The 26,861-nt window shown below is 33.3% G+C and overlaps 1 protein-coding gene across 5 annotated transcripts in view; it reads right to left on the bottom strand.

Annotated features, from left to right (window-relative positions):
- The window catches only part of LOC114326498 (peroxisomal acyl-coenzyme A oxidase 3), a 138,259-nt gene that overhangs the window by 28,492 nt on the left and 82,906 nt on the right, over positions 1-26,861 (bottom strand). For 4 of the 5 annotated variants that reach the window (XM_050643439.1, XM_028274892.2, XM_050643438.1 and 1 more), the window contains exons 3-4: positions 23,123-23,284; positions 13,054-13,203 (exon numbers count right to left, since the gene is read on the bottom strand). In XM_050643439.1, coding sequence (XP_050499396.1) covers positions 13,054-13,203; positions 23,123-23,284 — 312 coding nt within the window. The remainder of the gene's footprint in view (positions 1-13,053; positions 13,204-23,122; positions 23,285-26,861) is intronic. The other variant, XM_028274894.2, reaches the window with a different exon arrangement.

Here is a 26,861-nt window from a genome sequence, read left to right as displayed (position 1 = left end):
TCTTTCTTTATCCCTCTCTTTCCCTTAAAATTCTTGTCTTTATACCTTACACCACAGCCCTCTGCTTTTTGTCTTTGACCTTTTCCAAGAAAACTTTTACCTCTCCAACTAACATCCATTCACTTGATTTCAGTTCTCACATTCAGATCCATTATCATTACAATTAAATTATATCTATATTCTTTTTCTTACTTTGGTTTTATTTTATTCAGTACACTTTCAATATTATTTTCATTTTAATTTCATTTTTGTATCAACTGGACTTAACAGCTATAATCATACATTACTTTATCTCTAATTTCCCATACCAACACTTTGTCACAAGAATTCTCTCAAAAGTTTTGAAATAAAATTAAAAAATAAACCATCTCATAATAATTACAATTCTTTTTCATTCACATATTACACACTTTTAATTATTTGACTGTATCCTAACTCAAATCCATTATTTACAAAAACTTGCATTTTTAAATAACAATATTTTCCTTTTACATATACAACCACCAATACAATATAGACTAGATTAAATTGCCTACCAATTTATTCATTTTGTACAATAACTTTCCAACTAATATTGATTTTTCTCTTTTCTCACCTTCATCTATTTTTATCTTTTTATCTTTATTGACAGCAGCTTACTTTCTTTCTATCAATTTGATCAATCTAATGTTATGGTATACAGTCAATATAAATAATCTTATATTCTAAATTAATTTTGTATATCACAATTTCTTTTCAATAACCAATAGATTTAAAATGTTAGACATTTTCAGATATTAAAATCTTTATCATTTGTTGTGGGTCATGACCTTTTGGTTAATTAACATTGAAAATCGACTACCTTTTTCTCTACTGTCAATGTCACTTCAAACAGTTCCTTAGACATTAGTGTCACTTTATAGTCAAAGTTGGCCTAAGATGGTTGATTGAGGTTTTGGTAGGGTTTCACCATGTTCCCATAGGCAATATCCTGTAACATCGGCGTTTAGCCTGTTTAATATTATTTTTAAATAATGTAAATTGAATTTTAAATTCAACCATTGTTTGGTTCTGGGGCTATTTAGCAAGTATGCACGTAAGTAATCTAACCACATTTTTAGCTTTTAAAAATTTCAACCATCTTTCAATTCTAATAGTGGGATTACTTATTTTATTGTAGATTCACTGATGATGGACCGATAGGTCTGAAAACGTTCTGAATTGGACATTTTTATTCAATCCATTGGGATTTTTAAGTTTTAATAAATATACCAATTTACATAGAAGTGGTTTTACTTCTTGTTAGAGTTTTTTAACTATATGGTATACAGCCAACCTAGGGAACCTCCCTTTTAATTTATTTTATTGTTTTTCTTTCTGGCTCATGGAAATATGTTTACATGCACTAGTAAGAAAGGAGAAAGCAAATAATGAGAAAACTTGTCGAAGAAATTGAACATGATTTATTAACAAAAGATGAACCAAAATCAAAACTCCAAAATCAAAAACTACAACTCGAGAAAAAACTGCAAGAGTTCACAGGATTTTGGGGCAGTCATCAGAAAACCCACTGTAACCGGCCATATAATGACCAAAACGAAGCTTCATTAGTAGCAGCAAGCAACGAGTAGTGGAAGAGCTAAAGCACGAAAAAAAGGGCTTAAAATAAACAAAACAAAAACGAAGTAGATGACCGTCAAAAGAACATCTGACCTGACAATGACAATGAAAATAATATCGCAATAGACAATTATTATACCATTGAACGTGTGGATGCCTTCACATATCTGGACACAGAAATCAATAAGAAGAATTCCGTAAGTAGCGAAATTAACCCATTAACGACGAGAAAAATTTTTTTCCACCTACCTCTACCGAAAGTATACTTTTCCGGACCTGATTGTAGGGAGCAAAGTTGTACTTTTCCTCCCTAGGGAGGAAAATATTTTTCCTCCCTAGGGAGGAAAAGTAAAACTGACGTCATGGTATTTCATTCATGAAATATAACTTATTGACGCCCTGTACATTATCTATTTTCTATTACGTCAGTATCTATACATTTTAACGTTTATTTATAAAACACTCCGTATTTTGCAGAATGGTAAAAAACAGTAAATTGTTATTTTGATTTAACAATGTTTACATTAATAATTTGACTTATATTTGACAGTTGACAGTTATATTGTACATACTTGTTAGTTTTAGTTTTAATAAATTTTGTTGGTTAGTAACATAAATAAATTAAGTAAAAATAAAAAATGACTTGTAATTAATTTGAGGAAGGTGGAAAAACCATATGTATAACATGGGAGTAAAGTTCCTTTTCCTCCCTTGAATGATTACTGCCCTCCGCTACGCGTCGGGCAGTAAACTTCATTCTCGGGAGGAAAAGTAGCACTTTCCTCCCTTGTTATACAAATAGCTATTTCGTTTTCAACAGAATTTATTAAAAATCTTTAAATGTAACTGTATTCTGTAAAAAACGTAATAAGAAAATAGTTTGTAAATGAAATAATTATTGAGAAAAAAACTGTTCCCAGATGGGACCACGAGGTGCGAACCCGATAGATGTTCGTTAAGAGTTACTTGGTATGAAAATTGCGAAAACAGTCAATACAAAGGACCACATCATATTTGCAGCACACTGTTCTCCCTCCGTTTAAAAATTCAATCCGTGCCCATCTTCTTCTTTTGTTTTCTGGTACCGAAACCACAAAATGATTGAGTCATTTCTTGCAGCTGCGGACACTCTTCCTGGTGCTTTCGGTGGAATTTTAGATCTTATTAGACACATTTGGATGATAGCCCGTGTAAATTCCAATTGGCTAATGTTACGGCCAGATTTTCTATACAACTTCCACGCGTTTTTAATATTCGCGTCCACCAGGTATGCAAAAATAGGCGAAAAATACCATTTGCTCTTGGACCGGATTTCAATTCGATAGCAGATAATCTAAAAAGTTCTGAAGAGCTTGAGCCAGCATTCCAGCATACTTTGAGTAATCAGACTCTGGAAAATCATACACTGCAGGAACTAAATCTCTTTCTTCGCAAAAATCTGCATTTTGCTGCTGCGTGAACATAATTAGAGCTCCATCAGTTGGCGCAGATGGAATTGCTCTGCTAGTACGGGGTGGATCTAAGTGGATTCTTCTATGATCGTATCGTCATCGGTGCCTTCGATTCTAGTATTATTCGAAAATACAATTTCCGCTCCTAAATCCAGCTGGTTACACTTTCAATTATCAATAAAACCCGCGTCATATTCATCTGCTGAATTTTCGTCTGTCAAAATGTTAGTGCATGAAGATTCTATGTAAACGGCAGAAACATCGTTATTACTTTCGTTTTCCTTTAAAGCTATATCGAGATCCTCTTTCAAAGAAATTCTTCTAAAAATAAGAAAAGTAAAAAAGAATAGTGAAAACAGCATATCCAGCAAACCGCCTAGCGGTTCTATTTGGGAACACCCATATTTTTGGCCTAATTAGGAAAAAACCAAAAGAGGAAATATTACGAAAACCCGTACAAGTTGTTTATTAAAGTTTTTAGAAAATCTTTTGAAAACAAAAACGAGGATCCTAGAACAAAAAGTAATCAATGAAACACACGAGACAAATGTCCATATTTTGGTACAAACAAAACCAACCGTAAATTTAAAAATTTATTCCACTGGAAAATAGGTATAAAACTAAATTTGCGTTGTTCATTCAAGAAGAAGTAACCTTGAACTATGTCTATTAAGCCAGATCATTTCATAAGTCCATATTTGGAATAGTTTCATATTTTTTTGCTAATTTTTTGCTAATTTATTACCACAAAAACAAATTTTTTGCTCCACCCCTAACCGAGAAACAATGGTTGATGTAGCTTAATATTATGTCACATCATCGATAGCCATATCTCGCGAACCTAAAGAGCTAGAAAATCGTACGACGCGGCATATTTTTTTGCTAATTTATTGCTGTCGATCTGCATATGCAACATACCCCAAAACCACCCCTGCTTCCCTTACAGCTAAACAACACTCCCAAAAAACAACGAAAAATCTTGAAAAATGATTTTTGTGATATAGTTGACGGTTGATATTTAATTGCTAATCTTTTGCTGTCATTAGCCGTAAAAAACAAATTTTTTGCTCCACCCCTAACAGCCGTATTTTGATCCAAGAAAAACGAAGTTTACAGAAACGAAAAATGCAAACGATTTAAGACGGCAAAAATTTAGGATTTTTAATTATTTATTAAAAGTGCTCTTCAGATGTAAGGGTAGCAGGGGACGTTTTGGGGTATGTTGCCTATGCAGATCGACAGCAATAAATTCGCAAAACGATATGCAGCGTCGCGTCGTACAATTTTCTAGCTCTTTTGGTTCGTAAGATATGGCTATCGATGATGTGACATAATATTAAGCTACATCAACCATTGTTTCTCGGTTAGGGATGGAGCAAAAAATTTGTTTTTTACGGCTAATGACAGCAAAAAATTAGCAATTAAATATCAACCGTCAACTATATCACAAAAATCATTTTTCAAGATTTTTCGTTGTTTTTTGGGGGTGTTGTTTAGCTGTAAGGGAAGCAGGGGTGGTTTTGGGGTATGTTGCATATGCAGATCGACAGCAATAAATTAGCAAAACAATATGCCGCGTCGTACGATTTTCTAGCTCTTTAGGTTCGCGAGATATGGCTATCGATGATGTGACATAATATTAAGCTACATCACCCATTGTTTCTCGGTTAGGGATGGAGCAAACAATTTGTTTTTTACGGCTAATGACAGCAAAAAATTAGCAATTAAATATCAACCGTCAACTATATCACAAAAATCATTTTTCAAGATTTTTCGTTGTTTTTTGGGGGTGTTGTTTAGCTGTAAGTGAAGCAGGGGTGGTTTTGGGGTATGTTGCATATGCAGATCGACAGCAATAAATTAGCAAAAAAATATGCCGCGTCGTACGATTTTCTAGCTCTTTAGTTTCGCGAGATATGGCTATCGATGATGTGACATAATATTCAGCTACATCAACCATTGTTTCTCGGTTAGGGGTGGAGCAAAAAATTTGTTTTTGTGGTAATAAATTAGCAAAAAATTAGCAAAAAAGTATGAAACTATTCCAAATATGGACTTATGAAATGAATGATCTGGCTTAATAGACATCCTTGAACTACAAATAGGCCAAATCTCTCTGCGAAATTTCACCTAATAATATGGTACCACTCCATATGGTACCCGTAGGCGTTAATGGGTTCAGCACGTGGGTCAAGAAGAAGGTGTTAGAGTAATTGACTAAAATTTCTAATAACTTCATCGTAGAGGAGATCTATATTTTAGTACCAGATCCTTCTTTTGGTGTCGTACACTATGTGTGGTGTAGACGTTCATGCGGGTTACCGGTTGCTTAATGAGTAGGGATTTCTCTTTCGTTCTTCTGATTATTGTGCTATTATAGAAGTATGCTGCACCAGTTTCTTAATTCTCTAAAACATAAAGGTTGCTTGGGACCAAATCCGATTCTATCTTTTTAATTATCAGTAAAAACGCATTCCGATAGTTTTATATTTTGTTTAATGAGCTTTTTGGTCAAAATATGAAAATAACATAAAAAGTTTCTATAAACAAAATTCTTAAAATTAATTAGAATTATTTTATTGTTTTTGTCCGATAAGTACATTTTGTTAATGATAAGAATGCTGTAACATTTGTATACTTAAATTTCAATTTGTTTATACATATGTTAATTAAAACTGTAATTAAATTAAATACAACAATGATGCGTGGGCTAATTAGTAGATAACTAATTTGTGTTTTAAAACTTTAGTTAAATTATGCAAGACCATAAATTTGGTGATAGTGATAACATTATCTTATATATGATGTAATGGAATAAATTGTCCTAAAATTACATTAATTCTTGGTTTAAAGGAAATAATACGAGGGATGAGGGGTGCTCCGGAAATATTTCTTCTTTCCATTGCTTCGTCCACTTCATCTCTGAAAGATCTTCGGGGTCTGCCTCTCTACCTTCTTCCTATTGGGCTCCACTGTGTTATCCTATGACAACTTCAACTTACATAAAAAGGTCAAAGAACTAGCCGGAATAGGAAATAGAAGAACCTCAAATATAGTGCTCGACAAAAATGGAAATATTATAATGGAGACAGAACGAAAACTACGACGATGGAAAGAGTACATCGAGGAACTATTTCATGACCAGAGAGAAGCTAGTGCATCCGTAGATAGCCAAACCGGAGATGTGGACCCAGAGATAACCAAATCAGAGGTTAGTCAGGCAATGGACTCTATGAAAACCAATAAATCTCCTGGTCCAGATGAATTACCTAGCGATCTGATTAAGTTGGTCAACGAGAAAAACCTGGACATAATAGTAGAACTGTTCAACGCTATCTATACTACGGGAATCATCCCTAGAGAAATGTTGACATCAGCATTTGTGTGTTTGCCAAAGAAAGTGAATGCCAAAGAATGCAGTGACTACCGAACCATAAGCTTAATGTCACATACCTTGAAAATTCTGCTGAAAATTATCCACGCCAGAATACACTCTAAACTGGAGCTGGATATTAGTGACACTCAATATGGGTTCCGCAATGGTATGGGTACCAGAGAGGCATTATTCTCTTTCAACGTGCTGACACAGAGATGTTTGGATGTTAACCGTCCTCTTTACGTCTGTTTTATAGACTGCAATAAAGCGTTTGATAAAGTAAAACATGATCGACTCATGGAAATTCTGAAAACTAAAAACCGAGATGAAAGAGATTTAAGACTAACAACACACCTCTATTACAATCAGCGAGCAATAGTAAGAATTGAAAAAGAAACATCTGAAGAAATGGAAATAAAGAGAGGAGTCTAGCAAGGCTGCATACTATCACCTCTATTATTTAACGCTTATTCTGAAGAGGTAATGTATTCTGAAGAGTAAAGTCGGCATAATAAGAGTAAATGGAGTCTTAGTTAACAACATCAGATATGCAGATGATACAGTAATAATAGCCGATAGTCTACAAGACCTGCAAAGACTCATGAGTAAAATAGGACTCTCTGAGTACGGACTCTCTCTCTCAATATCAAAAAGACGAAGTTTATGAAAATTAGTAAAAACAACCATTATGCTAACGAAATCTTGATAGTAGAGGGCCGGCAGATCAAAAGAGTAAAAAAGTACACTTAGCTAGGAACACTTATAACAGAAAATAATGACTACACTGCAGAAATCAAAGTCAGAATCGAAGAAGCACGTTCTAATTTTATGAAAATGAAAAAGGTCCTATGTAGCAAAGATTTAACATTAGCTCTTAAAGTACGCCTAACAAAATGTTACGTATATAGTGTACTATACTATGGAGTGGAATCAGGACGTTAAATGTAGAGACAATGAGACGACTTAACGCCTTTGAAATGTGGACCTATAGAAGAATTATGAGGGTTTCCTGGGTAAATAGAGTTACGAACAACGAAGTACTAAGAAGAATAGGTAAAGATGAGGAAGTTGAACTTACAATTAAAGAAAGAAAACTACAGTATCTCGGACATGTGATGCGGGGCGAGAAGTATGGCATCCTGCAACTCATAATGCAAGGAAAGATAGATGGCAGAAGAAGCATCGGAAGAAGACGAATTTCATGGCTGAATAACCTGCGAGAATGGTTTGGATGCAGCTCAAAACAACTATTTCGAGCTACTGCCTCAAAATTTAAAATAGCTATGATGATTGCCAACTTCCGTAGCGAAGAAGGCACCTGAAGAAGAAGAAGTGTTATTCCATTTATCCAACCATTTCGGTCTGCTCTTCTGACATGTCCGTACCAGGTTAATCTCTACTGTTCGATGCAGTCTGTTATATCTGGGTCTTTTCTTGTTACTCTGCAGCTTCTCCTTAGGAATTCCATCTCTGTTACTCTTATTTTGTTTTTGGTTTTTTTCATCACACAGCACCAGGTTCAATTTTCGTATGCATTCTTTTGTTTTGTCCTAGTTTATTTTTTACATCTTCTTCCGTTGTTCCTTTGTTTGGTATTATGAAACCTAAATAATTGTACTTGTCTGCTCCTTTGATTTATTTACCTTCGTCTATTTCCAGCTGTTTTATTTTTGTATTCTTCTTTGTTATGTATAAATTTTTTTAGGTTTATTTCCATCCCATTCTTTGTATATTCCTGTTCCAGTTTTCTCATCATAAAGTTGAGGTCATCTTCGTATTGTGCAATCACTATTTGGTCGTCGGAAAAACTTAGGGTATATAGATATTCATTTCTTACTGGTATAACCATTCCTTCGCACTTTCTTTTGGTTTCAGGGTTTTTTCCAGGAATATTTGGAACAGGATAGGGGAAGTGGAGTGTGGAGCATCCCTATAGTAGTCCCTTTGTCGTCTTAAATGGACTGCATATTCTATTGCCCGTTTTGATATGACTTCCATTGCTTCTCATAGCTTGTTTTTAGTCGTATGCCTTCTTAAGATCTGCAAAAGCGCGATGGCCGGATCTATTTTTGGCCATTCTTTTTTTCTATTAGTTGTTCGACCGTGTAGATGTGATCTAAGCATGCTTTCCCCGCTGTGAAACCTGCCTGGTTCTTTCCGATTTTTTTAGATATTTAATATATCAAATTAAAAAGAAAAATCCTCTATTTCTATTCTTAGACCCATCTGGTCTATGACAACGGGGCAACTAAACTTGGAAACACCTCTAGTCCAAGGTTACAGTTTACAACTTTATTGGGGATTACATAAAACTATTTAATATTGAGTACATGAAATCAACTTAAGAACACCTGCCAGAAAAAATAATTACCTATTTACAAAATAAGTTATCAATCGAAGTAGCACAGAAAAAGACAATAAATATCGTTCCCATACCATCAGATTGACAACAGGTGGAATACTTTCTTTGGTTACAACCTCCCGAGATTTTCAAAAATTATAAATCATGCTGAATGCCGATGAAATTAAGGTGAGGGAATTTTAAATAATTCACGTCCCATCTGCTCAGCGTGGTAAAAGTTCCAACAAGAAAAAATTCCTTAGTACTCAACAAAAGAGTAAATGAATTAAAAATGTATAAACATTTTCAATTTCTCTGCAACACGAAAATGCAGCAGCTGCATAATACTCTGGTTAAATCGGAGAGTGCAGGAAGAGTCTATTACGGTTTATGAGGTTTTTTCCTCCTCATCAGTATTGATTACTTGATTGATAACTTATTTTGTTTTTCGGTAGATGGCTCTAGTTCTAGTTGATCCGCGGCATTTCGTTCTTTGCAATTCGGAAAGGCCCAAAGCATGGTACCTGGGGAAATCGGAGAGAAGTGGATATGGGACTACTGATGAGGAGGAAAAACCTCCAAAACCGGTATAGACTCTTCCTGCACTCTCCGATTTAACCAGAGTATTATGCAGCTTTAACTATAACATGACATTCGCATAAGTTAGAAATACGTTCGGAAAGCATTCAGTGCGTTTCGGCACATACAAAGGGGCATACGCATTTCAGTGTATTTTGTGATTTCATTTTTAATTAAAATTTGTGATCCGTACAATCTCCGTACAATCATTATACTAATCATTGTAAGTCACAGAAACCTGGAAGCATTATTTTCAGACACTACTTGGAACTCAAGTAGACATGGAAGATGAAATGGGTATGATCTACGTAGAAGAGAATGGAGTAGAAGCTCCAACCATAGAGGAAGTTTTCGAAGCCATTAAGGCCCAGAAAAACAATAAAGCTCCGGGAGTTGATGAAATACCAGCAGAACTATATAAGGTAGGTGGCGACCACCTAGCAAGTCACATCCACGCGCTCATCAAAGACGTATGGCAAGAAGAGAAAATACCCGACGACTGGAAGAAAAGTATAGTATGCCTGATCTATAAAAAAGGAGACAAACTCCAGTGCAAAAACTACCGTGGAATCTCTCTACTATGTACAGCATATAAAGTCCTCACGTATATTATAAACCAGCGGCTCCAACCACTAGCAGAAAATATTATTGGAGAGTATCAGACGGGCTTCCGACGGGGAAGATCGACACTGGATCAAATATTCACAGTGAAACAGATCTTGAGCAAAGCATGGGAACACGATGTTGATGTTCACAACGTGTTTGTAGACTTCAAACAGGCATACGACTCAGTCAAAAGGAACAAACTATACTATATATTGGCTGAATTGGCAATACCACACAAGTTAATAAGACTCATTAAAGCCACAATGGATGAAACTCAGGCATGTGTACGAATACAAAACCACCGGACAGACTTTTTTAACATTTCGCAGGGACTAAAACAGGGAGATGAGCTGGCCCCAACATTGTTTAACCTGGCACTGGAGTATGCGGTTAGGCAAATGCAAACTGGCCGAGGAAATCTACTGACCAACCGAACGGTTCAACTGGCCGCTTATGCTGATGATATTAATATTATGAGTAGAACATCAACAGGAGCACAGGAAACATATGCAGAGTTAAAAACACAAACAAAAATACTAGGTCTGGAAATTAACACAGAAAAAACAAAAATAATGACTCAGACGAGAAGAAATATAGTCCCAGAAAACATTATACATGAAGATGACATTGAAACGGTTGAAAAGTTTACATACCTGGGAGTAGAAATATATGCCGACGGATCAGAAGATGGAGAAATACGGAAGAGAATAACGCAGGCAAACAGAGCTTATTTTGCCCTCTCCCATATATTTCGGTCTAAAAGTGTCCACCGAAATACAAAGATGAGAATCTATAAAACCTTAATTCGACCAATAACATGGCAGTGAAGCCTGGGTGCTGAAAGAAACATCCAAAAACAAACTCGACACATTCGAAAGGAAAGTACTTAGGAGAATACTAGGACCTGTGAGGGAAAACGGAATCTTCAGAAGTCGATACAACAACTAGCTTTATCAATTTTATAAGGAAACGCCCCAGTCAAACTTCATTAGATTACAAAGATTGCAATGGGCCGGACATGTGATAAGAATAGGAGAGGATAGGCTACCAAAACGAGCACTGAATGTTAGAATGCAAGGAAAGAGACCGGTTGGGAAGCCACGAAAGCGCTGGGAAGACACAGTAAACAGCGACGCACAAGCCCTTTTAGGAGTCCGTGTATGGAGAAGAGCAGCCACAGACAGGCAAGGGTGGAGGCAAAAAATAAAGGAGGCCAAGGCTCAATTTGGGCTGTAGTGCCGTAGAAGAAGAAGATTATGCAGCTTTAACTATAACATGACATTCGCATAAGTTAGAAATACGTTCGGAAAGCATTCAGTGCGTTTCGGCACATGACACATACAAAGGGGCATACGCATTTCAGTGTATTTTGTGATTTCATTTTTAATTAAAATTTGTGATCCGTACAATCATTATACTAATCATTGTAAAAGTAGATAGCCATTTAACACTAACATAAAACCAAGACCGGATGGAATGTATATAAATACCTTTCTTGGAGATAAGATTAGTTTCAGTCAATGTGGTTAGTAGTTATATATATGTTTGCCAATCATACGTTTCGGGGACCCTGAATGTCATATCGCATTGCGGAAAAAATAGTATTATAGGTTTTAATCTATAGTTATTTACGTATCTTATATTCATTTATTATAATTGTTGCCCCTGATGATTGGAATGTTGGATATATCAGCTCAATATACAAGAAAGGGGATAAACGCATATGCTCTAATTACAGAGGAATAACTGTTTGGTTGGGAGGTTGTACGGTCGAATAATAAAAGAAAGAATATAATCAGAATACGAAGACATGGAAGAACAAAGTGGATTTCGTTCAGGAAGATCGTGCACTGATAATATATTCGTTCTGCAGCAGGTAATAGAAAAACGGAAGGCAAGGAATCTATCTACCCACCTATTGTTTGTAGATTTAGAGAAGGCATACGATACGGTACCTTTGAAAAAACTGTTTTAAACATTGACGAAAGTAGGTCTTAGTAAAGAGTATATGGATTCTATTGTAAATATATAAAAAAATGCAAGAAGTGTCGTTAAAGAAAGAAATTTTATATCTGAATCATTTCCAATAACAAAGGGGCTTAAACAAGGATGTTGTCTGTCTCCGACTTTATTTAAAATATATATTCAACAAACAAGTATCCGGAATGGGAATAGACATAGTCGGTGGTAAATGTCTAACAACTTTGTTTTTCGCAGATGATCAGGTAGACGTAGCGAATGATGAGAAAGACATGGACTACATGTTTAGAAAACTAAAGAAAGAATACGAAAAATGGGGCCTCAATGGGGGACCGCAAAAAAAGCGGTAAACATTCTACACTCTCTACTATGGTCTAAAGATATAAGACAAAAAACGAAATTGACGATCTATCGTACCTTGGTAGAGCCTATTATGACTTATGGAGCAGAAGTTTGGCAGATGACGATGAAAGATCGAAAAAGAATAGAAGTAGTTGAAATAGATTATCTAAGGAGAGCGTGTGGTATATCCAAAAAAGATCACATCAGGAATGAAGATATTAGAAGGAGGACAAATACTGCATATTCCAGTGTAGATAGAATTGAACAGAGACAACTAGTGTGGTATGGTTACGTGAAACGAATAAATGAAGATAGATGGCCAAAGAAAGCTTTAAATTACATACCACAACAAAGAAGAAGAAGGGGAAGGCCTTCAGTTGCCTGGGAAGAAAATGTACGGCACATCATGAGAGATAGAGCCATCAAAGAAGACGAATGGATGGACAGAAAGCAATGGCGGTCGAAATGCGAGAAGCGGCAGAGGCTGTAGGACCTCGCTTATAGATATAGGTAGATAATTGTCTGTTTCACTGGTTCTCTCCACATTCCCTCCGCTTCCATTACAGAAATTTCTAACAATTTATTTTTAAAAATTTTTTGAGACATCGTGACGCGCTTACAAATCGTAGCAGACTAAGTAAACGCATAGTGTGACAGATCGGTCCGGTACGGTTGAAACGGATGTGTTGAAAATGTATCATCGCATTAACTTTCCAAAAGCCTTTAGATAAGGGCAATAAAAATGAGCACAGAGTTTGTTTAAATGTAGTACTACCCACCTTATTACCTGCATAAGCATATTTGAAATGTCTTTCTGTTCCTAATGTGACTATTGTATTAGTAAATAGACCTTGGCCTAGGGCTAGTTTGATAGAGACATCTGGAAACGTTACTGCTATTGCCTGATTGCACGCCAATTGTATTCGAGTCTGTAAAAGATAAAATATATTTTCAAAAAATATTTGAGGGGTTTTATTGCCTAGACTACCCACTATTTTCAAATTTACTCCTATAATTAAAATTGTCTGAGTGTAATTATGTTAAAAGAGCATGAAATCAATGGCGTAATAACCTCAGCTGCACCTCTTTGGAATGTTTATATTTTTTTTAAACTATGGTATACAGCCAACTATTGTGATTTTCCCATTGATTTTGTTTATATTACTCTTCGTCTGGCAATCAGTAATAAATATGAGATAATCCTCAATTTAAGTCCATTTCATAGTTTACTGTCGCAATGTCTGCTGACGTGAATTTGTGTGTCCGAGACTCGTATTTAAGGTTGATATGAACCCTCAATTAATTTGTTTCTGATCCTAGAGATGGCTGTACTGTAGCATGTTACTGTGGTAACATTTTCAACTTAATTGTAGATTTCTACATGATGACTCTGTAATAATGTAGAAACCTGAACACTATTCTGTCCTTACACCCATTGGCTCAATTGGTCCTGTTGCCAAATTGTTTAGACAGTAATTTTATCACGGCCTAATAACAATGTAATGTTAGCAAGAAACATTTAGTCCATGTTGTGATGCCGCTCCCGTCTAAAAAAAATTATCGTTCGGTTTCTCTGCGGATTCCTGTTCAGAAATGTTCTCTTTAAGGAAATATGAAGTGCGCAGGGCGAAATTTTAGGCCAGAAATTGTTTAAATTTTTTTTTAAGAAATTCAAAAGATCACCCTTTTTGCTCCGGAAAATATTTTTTTAGGTTTTTTGGGCCATTCTAACAACAAAGGTATGTTGTCATTTTTCTCAAAAGTTGATAGATTTCGAGTTAAGGGCGATTTAAAATCTGAAAAATGCGATAATATGCATTTTCGAAGTTTAAAAACTTAAAATAGCCAAGTGCTTGAATTAAAGTTTAAACATTTTTTTTTTCAAAATTATGACGTTTGTCAAAACGTTTGGCCCTTATTATAATTAAATTTTCGAATACATATATTTCAGTCGTAATATTTTGTAATAAACAAAACTAAAACATATCATTTATAAATATTTTAGATTCATAACAAAGAAGAAAAAAAAGCTTAAAAATAAACAATACAATATCTATTTCAACACCTATTTACAATATCTATTTCAACACCTGATCAATTTCAGTTTGAAATTAATAAACTAATTATGAACTATACCCACAAGAACACAAATAATACCTTGGAATTTCCAATTAAATACGATTAAATGGAGTTAATACAATCCCCAAAACAACCTTTATTTCTTTTGAACTTTTATTTATACAATCGACTTCTACATAAGAGTTTTAAGTGAATGTGAATGAATTTGTAAATAATATTTTCGAAATATCCTAGCGGTTTTTTTGTCGATGGCAGGTAGACAGTGGGTCGTGACGTCAGACCCGTTTACGCGTCTCTGAAGAAATTTGAATGTTATAGCATTTTCAAAGCTGCGTAATAAGCGTATGAGTTAAAAATATTTGATTTTTTTGCATGCATGCGTTTTAAGATCATGTTACCTTATATTTTTTAATATTATTTTAATATTTAAAAATATATGCAAGTTCCCTATTTGACAATTCACTTTTAACTGCAGTGCCTTAAAATTTTTAAAGCACTAGTGCCTTAAAGTAGCATTTTTAACGCTCGTATGGAGTGCTAAAAATTGCATTTTTAACACGGTTGTAGAAAAAAGTTATTTAAACAATTTCTGCCCAAAAATGCCGTCCGGCACCCTTCTCATAATGTTTAAAGGAGACATTTTTGAGCAGGAATTCCAGAAAAACTGAATGGGAGGCATTTTTCATGCGGGAGCTACCACACAACCGGGACTACTTCTCTTTAAATTTTGTATATTATTATTACCATAGTTTTTTAAACAATTTATTTATTTTTTCAATTATTTACAATGTACCAATTACATACGCCAATCATATCGCACGACAAAACTGTGGAAAACCAACAACCAACCTACAGGTTACAGGACTTAAGCGGTCACCACATGTAAATGGGGGAAACTCCTGGAGTTGGCCGAAGAAATCAATATTCACCTTATTCATAGTCTAAAAGATAAAACTACTTTCTTTTATAGGAGATGGAGCAAAGGCGCAACCTCGATCTATGCTGGGTTTCGAGTAACTCACAGTTGCAAGTTGCAACTACTCCCATACTCCCAAGCTTCCGAACCGTACTCCATAGTTTCCCCCCGCAGCCAAAATCGACCAGTCATAATCGAAATAGATTCAGAAAGATTCAGATTGAATTACACTAAATACCAATTACCAATCTTGTGAATTTGTTTAGAAACATTGTTTAGAAAATTTCTGCCCAAAAATTTCGCCGGCACCCTTCTGATTTATTTAAAGGGGACATTTTTGAATAGGAATCCGCAAAGAAACCAAATTAGAATTTTTTTCGGACGAGAGCGGCTTCACATCATAGACTATTTGCATATTATGTTTCTCGGTAACTAAATATTCCAGTTGTTAGTCATCTCTTATCTCACACTGAAAAATGGTAATAAAATTTTATGACCGCTTGCAATCTTGTAAAAATCTTGCACAAATTTTGTTTATACATAAACTTTTTAACACATTGACGGACAGTGCGTCAAATGTATAAGCAAGTGTTGTGACACTATATGAATTTTGCAGAGTAGAATATACACTAGCGCGCAAGAAATTTAGGTCACTAGATGAATTAATTGATGCCTCGGATTTCCTAAACCTGTTGTCCGATTTGAATGATTTTTTTATTATGTTATAGCTTTATTATTTAAGAATCTTAATGTGTTAGTATTGTTGCTAGACAGGTAAATGTCATTTTATACCGGGTGTAACAATCATACTGTGTTTTTCCTTAAAGTTCGGAACACTCTGTGGAATATTATAGCATAGAGAAAAAAATATTGAAATTAGAACTCAATTGTAGCCTTAGGCTTTCTTAACACTTTCTTTTTTTATTCATTTGCTTTTGTTGGATAATAAAAAAGTTAGGTACTTTAACAACTAGCCATGTTCTTCATCAATACAGGGTGTTTCTAAAAAAGGGCGACAAACTTTAAGGGGTAATTCTACATGAAAAAATAATGACCGTTTGCTTTATAAACATTGTCCACAAATGCTTAATTTCCGTGATACGGGATGTTGAATTTTTTCTTACCAACTGACGGTTTATTTGTTGCTCTAAAACCGATTGAGATATGCAACTGAAATTTGGTAGGTTTTAAGAGGTAGTTATTGCGCATTGTTTGCCATACAATTAAGAATTTTATATTCGCCATTGGCGTGCATACGGGATGTATCTAAAATGTTTATACCCGTATGCACGCCAATGGTGAATATAAAATTCTTAATGGTATGTCAAACAATGCGCAATAACTACCTCTTAAAACCTACCAAATTTCAGTTGCATATCTCAATCGGTTTTAGAGCAAGAAATAAACCGTCAGTTGGTAAGAAAAAATTCAACATCCCGTATCACGGAAATTAAGCATTTGTGGACATATGTTTATAAAGCAAATTGTCATTATTTTTCGCATGTAGAATTGCCCCTTAAAGTTTGTCGCCCTTATTTAGAAACACCCTGTATTGATGAAGAACATGGCTAGTTGTTAAAGTACCTAACTTTTTTATTATCCAACATAAGCAAATGAATCAAAAAAGAAAATGTTCAGAAAGCCTAAGGCTACAATTGAGTTCTAATCTTAATATTTTATCTATACTATAATATTCCACAGAGTGTTCCGAACTTTAAGGAAAAACACAGTATGATTGTTACACCCGGTATAAAATGACATTTACCTGTCTAGCAACAATATTAACACACTAGGATTCTTAAATAATAAAGCTATAACATACTAAAAAAATCATTCAAATCGGACAACAGGTTTAGGAAATCCAAGGCATCAAATAATTCATCTAGTGACCTAAATTTTTTGTCCGCCAGTGTAATAGCGAAATTGCTAAATTTGTTTTATGGAAACAATATGTTTTTTGTAAACATGTGGACGACGACCATGGATGTCATATTATATTTCATATGCATCTGTAGATGTAATGTGACAAAAAATCTACAAAAATCTACCGATTTTTTGTCATAACTCGTTATTTTAAAAATGTCGTCTATATACGTTCTGTTCATCAACGTGTTAAGAACTACAAATATCTGAGAGAATAAAGTCAATGTATGATAGAAAAAGAATAGAAGAAAAGAATAGGATTTTGATTTTAAATTCGGCAAAATATATTTAAGCAAGGCGAAAACATCGTGTTTCTTGGGAAAAATATTCCCATGAGATCTTTTTGCGTAATCAGTTTCATGAGATACCGCAGAATAAGGTCCAAAAAGGTTATAATAAAGATATTAAAAATGATTGTTAACAGAAAAAAATACTCAAAACTATTTCACTAACACCAAAACTAGTTCTTCTCTGTCTTGCTCGTCGATTTATTGCATTTCGATTTAATGTCCATGATTCAGCTCCTTAGTAAAGCACACTGTGTACATAACATATAATTAGCCTTATTCTGAGGGCCAATATCAGATCTTTGCTGCATAAAATCTTTTTCATTTTCACGAAGTTGGCACGTGCTTTTTCAATTCTCTCTCTTATTTCTGGAGTATAATCGTTATTTTCTGTGATTATCGTTCCCAGTAAATATATTTTTTACTCTCTCAGACTGCTGACCGCCTACCATTAATATTTCATTTGTATTGTTGTTCTTGCTGTACAATGGGGCATTCGATTCCATAGAACTCTGGACCGTATTAAACGAAATGAATAACGCAAGAAAGTCATCTAAGATTTGCCGATGACATAGTGCTCATTAGCAACAATACAGAAGAACCAATCTACATACTAAAGATGCTTAAACATGAATCTGAGAAAGGCCGTTTAAAAATGAATTTAAATAAAACAAAAGTGAGATCGAAAGTGTCGAAGAGTCACACGATCAAACTAGGCAAACAGAATCAAACGGACGAGACAGCTATAAGAATCTGAATTACTTGGGCAGCAGTTGCAAGACTCAGTGATGTGTTGAAAAACAAAAAGATACCAATAAATCTAGAAAAAAGGGTACTCAACTGTTGTATTCTACCAGTTAGAATCAGAATCAGAAATATGCTTTATTGTCATGAAAAATTGTACAATTTTATCGACAAAGCTTATAAAAAGTCAAGACAACAAAACAATAACAATCCAATTTACTAAAATTACATAAATCGTCAATATATTTACAATAATAACAATAATAATGAAGTTAAACAGAAGTAGTCAATTGCAAAATTTAAGTAAATTGCAAATGCATAGTCTACCTAGTAATTAATAAGTTTAAAAGTTAAGCTGCTGCATATGACACCCAAATATACACAAAAAAAAATGATAATAAAAATACTACTTGTGCAAAGGGTACTGTAATTTCTTAGTTATTGATTAAGAAAATCTTCTACTGAATAATATGGTCTTTCAGATAGGTAGGCTTTTGTCAGTTTACGGAATTTGGGGAAAGATGCTGCAGATTTAAGTTGTAGAGGGAGATGATTGTAAAGTTTTTTTGCGAAATATAATATAGATTTCTTTACTAACTCAGAGGACGGGGTCGGCATATAGACGTCAAACGTAGAATTTCTCGTGAAGTAGTCATGATTAGGTCTTGGTGGAAAGACATGTAGATGTTTACGAATTAAGCAAACAGTTTCTAAAATATACAAAGATGGAAGGGTTAAAATTCTGTGATCTTTGAAGTAACTTCTGCAATGTGTTGTTCTTCTGAGGCCAAACAGATATCTAATTGCTCTTTTTTGTAATTTGAAAATAACATCGAATTGGGCAGCTGTACCAGAACCCCAAAAAGGAAGACCATAACGAAGATGTGACTCGAACAAAGAAAAATATGTTATTTTGGAAGATGCTAAATTGAGTTCATTCGAAACAGATCTTATAGCATAGCAAGCTGAGGATAGTTTCTTCCTTAACAAATCGATATGGTGGGACCATTTAAGGTTGCTGTCTAAAAAAATACCAAGAAATTTCACATAATCAACGGTACTGATCTGGCTGTTATTAAGAGGTAAGGGTTGAAGGACTCCTTTATAAGACAATGCTACTGTTTTATCTACGTTAAACGAGAGTAAATTAGAGTCAGACCAGGTTTTTATTGTAAGTAGATCAGAAGTTATAGTAGCATGAAGAGTTGCAATATTTGAGTTGCTCCAAGTGATACTGGTATCATCAGCAAAAAGAAAGATTTTTCCATCGATTTTTAAACTAGTGATGTCATTAATAAAGATAAGGAAAAGTAGAGGACCCAATACTGAACCTTGAGGTACCCCACATACAATGTTTTTGAGACTAGAGTCTGTATCATTTGCTCTAACCAGTTGTTTCCTATCATCCAAGTAAGATTGGAACCAATCTAAAGAAATACCTCGAATTCCGTAGAAATTTAGTTTTCTTATCAAAATGTTATGATTTACACAATCAAAAGCTTTGGCGTAGTCACAAAAAACGGTGGCAGTGTGAAGATTATTGTTCAGTGCTTGATAAACCTCATGTAGTACAGAAAAGATGGCATCAGTGGTGCATTTATTATTTAAAAAGCCGAACTGATTTTGTGATAAAATGTTGTTTTCAACTAGAAAGGACATAAGTCGGGCTTTTATGAGTCTCTCAATAATTTTGGAGAGTACCGGTAGTAGTGCAATAGGTCTATAATTGCAGGTATTAGATATTTCACCACCCTTATGAAGAGGAATAATGATGGCTGTCTTCAGGCACTCTGGAAATTTACCTTTCTCAAAGGAATCATTAATTAATGAGATGAGGACTTCTAACACATTTTCTGGGAGATTAGAAAAAATTTTTATCGATAGACCATCAGTACTACAGGAGGATTTGCTTTTGATACTATTGATTGTTTGGATCAGTTCAGATTTATCGACTGGTTTTATAAAGAATGAATTCGAGACCTTTCTTGAATTAGGGAGATAAGCAATGGGATCTTGTTGTGGCAAAATAGTTGATGTAATATTTTTACTCACATTAACAAAGTATTCATTTAGATTTTCAGGGTCTGGAAGGGAAATTGTTTTAGCAGTGTGGGTTTTATTTCGAAGATCGTTTATTATGGACCAAGTTTCTTTTGCAACACTTTTTGAGCTTCCCAAACGGTTATGGTAGTAGTCTTTTTTAGCTGATTTTATAAGTTTAAGATAGGTTGCCCTGTACTTGGTGATATATTCAGTGATAGAAACGTTGATAGTAAATTTCCTGATATAGAGAAGAGAACGCATATTCTTGGAAGATATTCGGATATTCGAAGTTATGACTTATGGAGTGGAGACCGTGAGACTTACAGGGTTATCAGCCAATATATTAAGAACAACACAGAGGGCCATCGAACGAGCTCTCTTAGGAGTATCTCTGAGAGAACATATTCGAAATGGGACGTACGAAACAGGACGAAGGTGGAATATGTTATTGGAAGAATTGCGCAAATGAAATGGAGCTGGATAGGACAGGACACGTGCCACGGCAAAACAACGAAAGGTGGACGAGAAACATTTTACAATGGAGACCACGCGAGCATAGTCGTAGCAGAGGAAGACCACAAAGACGATGGCTAGATAACTTCAAAGCAAAAGTGGGGAGAAACTGGTACCAAATAGCACAAAACAGAGAAGAGTGGAGAACTCATGGGAGGCCTTTGTCCAGGAGTGGATGCAACCAGGCTAAAGAAGAAGTTATTGTTTTCTTTAGGGACATTCACTTAACAAGCTACATTTTTTTATGGATTCGGCTGCCTCTAGAGATGTATATTCTCGGGATGAATACAGTCACTTAACTTCCACAATATTATTATCACTTACTGACCCGTCCGGACAAGCTCGTAAAAACCCATAACCTTTTTCAAACACAGAAACAATCCACACTGCTTTACTATATTTTTTATTTTGATAGCAATTTCTGGCTGTTCTTCGTTTCTTATCAGATAAAACAATTGTTCCAGATATCGTTATCGCGTTTCCTCTTTTTACTTCTTTATCGATGATTATTCTGCCGCGCCGTTTTCATTTTCTAATATTCCATAATCTTTCTCTTCCTGCTCTTAAAGAAACTGTTTATTACATTTTTTTCTTTCTCATTTAATTTATACCGATCCAGATTAGCTCCATATAACAGTTTTAAGTTCTACTTCCATCAGACTAATCAATACGTTTGTTTAACATACCTACCTATTATTCAGTGACAACACATTTTTTCTTTTGTCTTATTTATTTCTGTTGTTTCTGTACAGAGAAGAAATCAATATAGATGTAAGATTTTTAAAATTGATTATTACCTATTATTCCTTGTATATTGGTCCTTTTTTATTTTTAATATGAAGGTGAAAATATTTTTAACCTCTCCTCAATTAATTTTAGAAGTGGTTATTTACTGCTCTTACTCCATATCTATTTACATATCGCCCAATTGTTTTCCCTTAAATCTAGCTCACCACAAATGCAAAAAGTAATGGACAATGAAAATTTTAAAGATAAAGTAATAATTTCAATTAAAATCTTTAATAAACATAAAAGTGCGACAAAAGAGAAATACCATGGATGGTAGTTATTAGAAACACTATTTGACAAATGAAGACTATGCTCCAATTCCAATTCAAAATATAGTCAAATACAAAGCTTCAGAGATACATGAAAAAATACAAATAAAAAAAAGACAACTTTATGGTACTTAACAACATTAAAATGCCAATTGCCAACTAGGGTTTAATCGAAACAAAAAGTACCGGCCCTAAATATATCAAAATCTAATACGGCCAAGGGGACTGAAAATATTTCAACAAAAGTACATACCTAGTTAAATTAATTTCAGAAGGTCACGTTGATGCGTTATAAATAGACGTTATAGTAGTAGGCTTATATTACCTAATAACATTAAAACATTTTGTTGTACAAAGTAATTGATATGACAACGCTGTTAGGATAAAGTTCTGTGTGACGCGATTCAAGCAGAAGGCACTGCTATCTATCGAACATAAATATTACCGATGGTGTAGATGGCGCAATGTCATGGCGGCACAAATTCTTAGCGGCAATTCAAGATATAATTCTTGTTTAACGAGATTTTTCATATGTTTAAGAAAAAATATTCAACATTTTATTGGAAATATTTTCCATTGTTACAGTTTTATATATGTTGTTATTGAAATTTTATCCAATTTCTTACCGGTAGCTTTATTATAAGCCGAAACATATTATTTTTTCCTACTGTGGCAAAACTGTACATTCAAAAATTTTAAAAAAATTCATAAGTATTTCCTAGGATTATATCTTTATGCTGTGAGAAAATTAACAAAATTGTATGTTTAGTTTTCCCGCTTTATACTTGAAAAAAAGGAGTTTTTTTGAGTTTTTTCGAAAACGAAAACATGAAGTTTGCTCAAAATTTGTCAAAATACTTCTAGTTATCACATATACCTTCTCAATTTTTTTCAAATTTTTTGAATGTGTAGTTTATTTTTGGGGGGGTTCAGATCAACCTTAAAGCGGTAAGTTGAAAGTCTTTGCCCCTCTCGTTAAAAGAATATAGAAAGATTTTCTTATATTCCCAGAGTCCTCCTCCGAGCTTGCATTTAGTTGCTGTACCAATCAACGGGTCGCTACTTACAAGCCGGCATCCGTCAATATGTCACCAATTTTATTTCTTTTTGCAGATAAGGACATACCTGAAGGTAACGCACCCTTGTTTTTTGTGTCGACATGAGTTTTATTAAACAAAATTATACATATACACTTTATTATGTGACATTATTTCCATAAAAATGTAAGATTTGAATTATACAGATAGAAAATATAGTTATTTTAAAAAATATGTTTCATCCTTACCCTTTTTTTATACGGTACTTTGTTTATATCTGGGTTTACAAAATTATAATCTATATATTTCTTCAACTGCAACGCTGCCATCCTTTGCTTTTCGTCTGTACTTATTTCAACCCGTGGTCTTTGGAATAGTGGATCTGCTTCTAGCGTCTTCCATACTTGAATCTGAAATAAATCATAATATTTTATATACAGGGCTGAAATTCCAATAATTTAATATACAGTAGATACATCCGGCAACGCTGCAAAAAATTAAATTCGTCTCTGTACTACAGTTTATAGTATTTAGGGAAGTGCATATAGATTTTCACTTCGGAAAAAATCAAACAAGATAGAACTTTTTGTAATTTCATTAAGAAATGTTTAATAAACAACATATCAAAAAGTTCTACTCGAGAAGTGGGTGCTTCATTTTTTATTAAACAAATGAACTACGAAATTAGATGTTTTTAAATAAATCCGAAAATATAAATTTTAGAACAAAACTGACTTGACCATTGAAAAAATCAGAAAATTTTACAAAAAAAAACCTTATATAAAGAATTTTCTAAAAGTAAAGCTGTATCTTCTATAATTTTTTATTTATAACGCTAAAGTCACCCTTCTCACAAACATTGGCGCACTGTAAACTAGCGTACGGCGAAGTGCACGGTTGAGTTATTTTAATGTAATTCTTTAACTAATGGATCAAATGAAATTTTACAAATTGAACCTAAAAGAAGAATAATTAAGCTATCTTACGGTTATAATAAAAAGAAATAAAATGTATGGGCATAAGTACGGTGGGGGCGGAAAGTGAGCCTTACATGAATTTTGTTTAAAAATGATTTAAAAATGTGTAACTAATACAATTTTTCTTATAAAACCCTCAATTTTGCACAACTTACCTTTCAAGCATCGTACTAAATGATGTTTCATTCAAAAAAAATCTCAAAAATTTAATTCAAATGATATGACGTCTTAAAAAATGTAATTTTTGAAATCTTCGTAGTTTTATAGAATTACCACCACTTTAAGACGGTATTACTCAAGTTTGAACAGATCCATTACAGTTTTATAAGTGCTTTTTTAAAGCTTAGGATGTAATCTTTAAAATGCACTAAATTATTTTACTTTAGAAATGAAATAGACTATTTCTTTTTGAGAAAATTAAGAAAGATAACAAAAATGTAATACAAAAACCGAAAATTACCAGCTAAAAAAATGTTTATATAAAGTGATCAAAACTTTTTTCTGTACAACTTACATACATTTAATAATAAACTTCAACAATAATAAATGTTCAGCAAAAAAAAATTTTTTAGCTCTTATACAGTACCTATGTCTGCGTAACTTGGAACCTATTGATAACTTTTTTATTATCAGTTTTACGAAAAAAAAGTTATTCTTTATAAAATACTCTGAATCGTATTTAATCTAAGATGCAATCATCAAATATCAAATTTAATGAATTTTATACGAGGTATGTCAAAAAATATGAATTTCACTCAAAAGTAAAGTATTTAAATTTCACAATATCGAAAATTCTTATTAAGAAAAGTTGTTTGGAATTAAAAAATTTGTTTTAGTGTTCAATTACATCCTTCTAATTAAAATATTGTGAATAATAAAGGCACTTAACTCTTAAGAAAAATTCATCTTTTTTACATACCTCGTATAAAATTAAAAAAGTTTGATATCTGACGGTTGTATCTTAGATTTTAGACCAGGGAGAGCATTTTATGAAGAATAACTTATTTTCGTAAAAGTGATAATAAAATAGTTATCAAATTGTAATAAAATGATGATGAGTATCCGTAATTCGAGAAAAAATTTAAAAAAAATTGATTAGAATAATGTAATTGTATATTTAAACATAGTTTTTAATTTCAAACAACTTTTCATAATAGCATTTTTTGATATTCTGAATTATAAAAGTACTTTACTCTTTACCGAAATTCATATTTTTGACATAACTCGTATAAAATTGATAAAATTTGATATCTGATGGTTGAGTTTTAGATTTTTGACTATCCAGAGCATTTTATGAAGAATAACTTTTTTTCGTAAAATTGATAATAAGTCTTTCATGTGGTTCCTAGCTACGCAGACATACTGTATAAGAGCTTCTGTATTAGAATTTTCAAATTGCAATGCCATATTCGGATTCAGCATAATCAAAAACAAAATAGAAACATATTTGATCAAAGTAAAATGATGAATTTAACGATATTTTTAAAATTATTAATACAAAACAATTGTTATTGTTTAAACAATTAATAGACAATTAGCGGCCAAATCCGCGAGTAGAACTTTTTACTTTAACATGTATATAAACTAACAAAAAAAGTTTTAGAAAAATATAAGCTTGTTTGAATTTTTCCGAAATGATGCATGTTTTCGTTCTAATTGCACTCCCCTAATTATAATTAGACTAAAGTCGAATATTTTCAGCATAAACGATCAGAATTACTCCTAATTATATTGGAAGGTTAAGTACAGGGCAAAAGATCAGTAGGAAGATGCCAGAACTCGTAGATAAAAGACCTGAGGAGATGATTTGACCACTTATCCACAGAAATCTTTCGTGCAGCAGAATTGCTTATAAAGGGGAAGAAGAAGATTATAGAAGTAGATCTCGTCAGGCAAATACATTTAGAAATGGATAGTGATAACGTTCAGGAACTGCTGGATTATCACAATCGGGAGGTGAGAATTGATGAGCTCATATAAATGCGTTAGCAAGAAAAGACACTGAAGAACTTGGTTGTTTAGATTCAGTTCGATCAGAAGATCAAATGACGGTTGGAAACTTAACTGAATACCTTATTTCAATTGAAAAGGAGTACCAAATTTGAGAAAATATAAACTGCAAGAAACAGCGCAGTTCTTCCACAAAACAAAGAGTACAAAAATTATTAGCGTATCATGAGAAAATTTAGCGGTAGAAAAAAAATTCAATCGTCAAACTAGTTAGATTTTATGAAGCCTTCTACATCAAAATATCTTCGGTTGATAGTTTCATATTTGCATAAGATTTTAATAAACATTTTTTCTGAATTGCTTTTATCTTTAGCTTCGAGCTCCAATTAAAAATAATTTATGTACTATAGTATGCTCTGTATTTTCTCCTTGTTATGAGATTAAGATGCCTCTTATTAATTAGATTAATTATTTTAATTGCTACTCATGAAACAAAACCAAAATTTCATAAAATTTTTCAATAAAAAACATATTCTCAGGGCTAATTGATTGTCTGTATTACCTTTATTTTGTGGCTTCTAGTATTTCTCGGATTCTAGTATTTTTTCGGATTTATCCAGGACAAAACAGTAACATAAATATACTCACTACTACATACATAATATACTACTACAAAAAAATAAATATACTCAAAAACTCATATAAATTTTATAACTACTATTTATTTATATACTATACAATAAATATAAAAAATTGAAATTTATGCTAAACTTTATTCTGTTATAATATTTCTTATCTAATCATAAAAAAACCTTTAATTCTATTATCTCCTTTGTGAACCAAATTCATTCAATTGAATCGGTAGACTGTTCTTATTATTATTATAAGAAGAAAAACAAATTTTAATTTCCACTTTTTAAATAGATTACTTATATCTTCTATGAATCTATGAATGAATAATTTATGTTGTAATACTATTAAGTTGACGTGGCTTTCAATAAAAACAAATATGGTATGTAATACAAAACAACTATTTTTTTTTTACAAATCATCTGACTAA

The sequence above is a fragment of the Diabrotica virgifera genome, chromosome 2, assembly GCF_917563875.1.
Source record: "Diabrotica virgifera virgifera chromosome 2, PGI_DIABVI_V3a".
Classification (NCBI taxonomy): Eukaryota; Metazoa; Arthropoda; class Insecta; order Coleoptera; family Chrysomelidae; genus Diabrotica; species Diabrotica virgifera.
The sequence above is the reverse complement of the archived record's forward strand: the minus strand, read 5'-3'. Positions and strand labels throughout refer to the sequence as shown.